General features: G+C 42.0%; 1 protein-coding gene across 1 annotated transcript; it reads right to left on the minus strand.

The window, feature by feature from the left end:
* Positions 1-2,196: 2,196 nt before the first annotated feature.
* On the minus strand, positions 2,197-3,177 carry LOC118829483 (olfactory receptor 6-like). Its single transcript, XM_036736485.1, has one exon. The coding sequence runs from the start codon at positions 3,175-3,177 to the stop codon at positions 2,197-2,199; it is 981 nt and encodes a 326-aa protein (XP_036592380.1).
* Between the last annotated feature and the right edge of the window lie 1,181 nt (positions 3,178-4,358).

Consider the following 4,358-nt stretch of genomic DNA (forward strand, 5'->3'; position numbering starts at 1 on the left):
GAATAGGAGCAGTACTGGCTTATAATTACTCCAAGGTCTCATCTCCTATACTTTGTATAGCTCCAATTCAGGTCTTCCTTTTTTCAAGAGCTTCAAAGCACTGTTTCCTCTCTAGAGGCTCTTAGGGGAAGGATTAGTCTTACAGAGTCACTTATTAGGTGAATCTCCCACAATAACCTCAGTGGGTGTGGGAGGGATAGGTATTATGCCTCCTCATTTCTTTTTTTCATCAAGGTTGGATGCAATATGGGGCTTAGAGCAGGGAGAGAGAATGAGGCATACACTAAAGCTTCCATTCAGTTTCAGATTGCTCTCTCAGATAGAGGCAAGTTAGGTCTCCCATGGAGTAAAGTATGCTGTGGGTTTATATTGGGAGTCCATGGGACATAAGTGGGCAAGTAAAAAGGTGGTGAGAAAGATCACTGGCAAAGCAAAGAGTAGGAAAGAATATAAAAAGAATGGAAGGAAGAGTGAGGGAGAAGAATGTGGGGTGAGGAGAAGTAGTATCTACAGTGGCTAAAGGAGGAAAAGGAGTAGAAATATAGTACTTTAGGAAAGTGGTGGGGATGAGAGTACTGTAGACTGGGTATGGAGAAGAGGAGAGAATGGAAAGAGATAGGGAAGAGGAATACAATAAAGGATAGAAGAGGAGAGAGGGGCTGAGACAGTATGGAGAGGAGGGAAGCTGGTATGGTTGTGGTGGGAGTAATAATTGGGTGAAGATGCCAGAGCTCAGGGAAGAATGGGCTCTCTATTAATAATTTTTTTCTTTCACTTAAACACCTTTCCCTCAACCCTTCAACCCAGTCATTCACACACTCATCCCCGGACCTCTTCTTTTACTCTCTACAGGTTCCTTGTGCTCCACATCTGGGATTTCCTTTCAGTGCCCTATCTTTCAATGTTACCATCTGTGTTCCACTATCTTCACTTTGGCAACTCCAGTTCATCTCCATCTCCATTTCTCCTTTACCACTCTTCATCCCCCCCTTCCTTCGTCTAGCTTCCCTCATCCATCTCCAACCTTTTTGGACTTATTAGTGCAGGAAGTAGGGCAAAGCAACTGAAAAAGTAGTTATAAACATGTGATTGTGCCAGAGGCTATATAGTATGGTGGGAAAAGACCTGAGTTTTCAGTCTTTGAACCTGCTTGTTTGACCAGACAATCTCTTGGTGTTACTGGGCCTCAGTTTCCTCATCTATAAAATTATGATTGGAGAAAATCTAAATCCTTTTCAGATCTAAGTCTCAGAATCTTTCTGCTCCTAGTTCCATCCCACCCCTTGTCCTAATCTTCACAGAATCTGTTTGTAGCCCAGGGCATCCATTTTACCAAGATACTAGATTAGAGCAGGGGTGGGGAAGCTGTGGCCTTGAGGTCACATGTAGCCCTTTAGGTCCTCAGGTGTGGTTTTTTGACTGAGTCCAATTTTTACAGGACAAATCCTTTTATTAAGTCAAAGGGCCACACTTAAGGACCTAGAAGGCCACATGTGGCCTCGAGGCTGCAGGTTCCCCACCCCTAGATTAGAGTCTCCCAGAGAAGCTGTTGCTATCCATTGCTGTGCTGCTACTCTTGGACCTTGACCTTTGAAATGAAATAGGTCAGCCTTGTAGCTTAATGTAAGGGATTCCCCTAAGGGGAGGATGGCAGTAGGAGGCTCAGCCCTCTTAGGGCTTTGGTCAAGGAAAGAGCTAGGAAGCTCACTTCTAGATACTTCTTTCTCATTCAGTACATGAGAGCTTATTACAGTGGCTAGCACCTGGCATTATTCCTTCTATCTATTCAATGTAAACATGATGTTGGGAAAATGTCAGCTTGGAAGAACAACATAAGCTTGTAAGTGTTTTATTTTATGTCTTTGTATTCTCAAAGTTCAGTGAACTACAAGCTGAAGATGAGTTATCAGGGTGATCTGGAAGTCCCCAAACTGGTATATTCCTTATCTTGTTCTTGTAGAATTATTTTTTGAGCACAAATCCAAGACTTCACATTCAACCCTATTTTACTAGATTCAGCACATGCTTCTAGGCACATTTTGGATGTGGTTGAGAAGGAAGGCACAATGCAAATCAAGAGACCAGTATGTATCTTTGATTTTTCATTTTGCCCTTTTATCCACTAAACTATTTTCCCCTCTTTCTTGAGGAACAGAGGTAGTAATGAGAGGAGATGAGACACACATCCACCTAAACTCAGATGAATTTCCCTCTTATGGAGGAGCTGAAGTGAGCAGCCACAGAGAGTCTCGAGATCCTGGTGAGTTTGGCCAAGGCCTCCCACACTTCCCTGTTCCTCAGGCAGTATATGATAGGATTGATGAGTGGTGTCACCACTGAGTAGATTATAGACACCAGCTTGTTAAAGTCAAAGGTGCTGATGGCCCGGGGCCGGGCATACATAAATATAGTGGTAGTGTAAAAAACAGTGACCACAACCAAGTGGGAGGCACAAGTGGAGAAAGCCTTGCGGCGGCCTGTCCCAGATGGGATCCTGATGACAGTAGCCAGGATGCAGGTGTAGGAGAATGCTGTCACAAATAGAGAAGTCATGAGTACAGACAGAGCTGCCACAAAGTCCAGAGTCTCAATAGCTTCTGTGTTTGAGCATGAGAGCTTCAGCAGTGGAGAGATGTCACAGAAGAAATGGTTGAGTACATTGGGGCCACAGAAGCTCAGTTGGGAGATGAGAACAATTGACACAAAAGAGGCCAGGAAGCCACTAAGCCAGGCACTTAGGGCCAGACCCAGGCAGAGAGTTGGGTTCATGAGTACTGGGTAGCGCAGAGGGAGGCAGATGGCCAAGTACCGGTCATAGGCCATGGCTGCCAGCAGGAAGCACTCAGAAGAGGCAAGGGAGAGGAAGAAAAAGAGTTGTGTGAAGCATCCAGCGAAGGAGATGGTCTTCTCCTCAGTCAGGAAGTTGTCCAACATCTTGGGGATGGTGACTGAGGTGTAGAGAGCCTCTAGTACTGATAGATTAGCGAGGAAGAAGTACATGGGGGTGTGGAGTTGCCGGTTGGCCCAGACAATTATAATAATGACCAGATTCTCTATAAGGGTCATCACATAGATGACACAGAACACCAGAAACAGCAGGGCTTGTAGGTGACTGAGGCTTGGGAAACCCAGTAAGACAAATTCTTTCACAGAGAAGGTCTCATTAGTATCTTTCATATTCTTTTATTTTCTTTATTAAGTAGATTATTGCTGAATAGATAGATTTAAAGAAGGATGGACAAATGATTATTGTAGGGAGCATGGTGGAAAATCATGGAAAATCACATGGGCTGAAGTTACAGGAAGAAGCATTTAGTCTAGATATCAGGATGAACTTCTCTACAAGAAGAGTGTCTAGAACTCTAGATGGCGTATTGAGCTAGGCATATAAAGGAAATCTCCTTCATTGGACATATTGAAAACTAGGACAATACTAGCTTGAGCCAGGAATAAGACTGGATGCCTTCTAAGGGCTTCTGATACACACCAGTATCATAAAAAGAGAACTATACTTGGAACCAAAGGTTCAGTTACTTATCTGTGCACACAGGAGAATGTAAACAACTTTAGAGCAGCAACTGCTTCGCCTTTGTACTCCTGTCATATAATATGATGCCTTCAATGTGGTCGATGCTTAATAAATGTTGAATTGGATTGAAGGCAATCCACCACTAAGTAGCTGAGTGATCTTGGCCAAGTCATTTTGCTCTCTCAAAACCTCACTTCCCTAATTTGTATAATAGGAGGTATTAACAATTGTCTCAATAACTTCAATCGAGGTGGCAAGTATGAGAATGCTTTCTAAAATGGGAAGCATTAGACAGATGTATCGTTACTATTTCAGTCTTTTCAATCTATCCCAAGGGTTGTTAACTTTTTTTCTTGGTATCAGAACCACTTTTTGACAGTTTGACAAAGCCTACTGACTCCTCAGAATCCTATTTTTAAATGTACAGAATAAAATACATAAGATTAAGAAGGAAACTAATTTAAGATAAATTTTAATTTTAATCTATTTAAGCTTAAAATTTAAGTATAACTTAAAATAAAGGCTTTAAACTACACTAAGACTTGGGACATGCCATATTGAAATACAGTTATCAAAACAGTAAGGTTCTCCATACTTAAGTAGGGCTAAGAAACTCTACTTTCTATTCTATTCAGAAAGAGAGGAGATTGTCAAAAATTTAATATGAATCTCATTTTAGCACTTGAATGTTAAGGTTGGAAGACAGGTTTACACTAAATTAACTTTTTAAAGAACTGCCCAGTTTGGGAGCATGAATGATATGACCACCAGCATCATATGCAATTTTATCAGTTTTTACTATCTCCTCACCTTCTTGTTTCATCCAGGG

The sequence above is a fragment of the Trichosurus vulpecula genome, chromosome 8 (assembly GCF_011100635.1).
Source record: "Trichosurus vulpecula isolate mTriVul1 chromosome 8, mTriVul1.pri, whole genome shotgun sequence".
NCBI classification, from domain to species: domain Eukaryota; kingdom Metazoa; phylum Chordata; class Mammalia; order Diprotodontia; family Phalangeridae; genus Trichosurus; species Trichosurus vulpecula.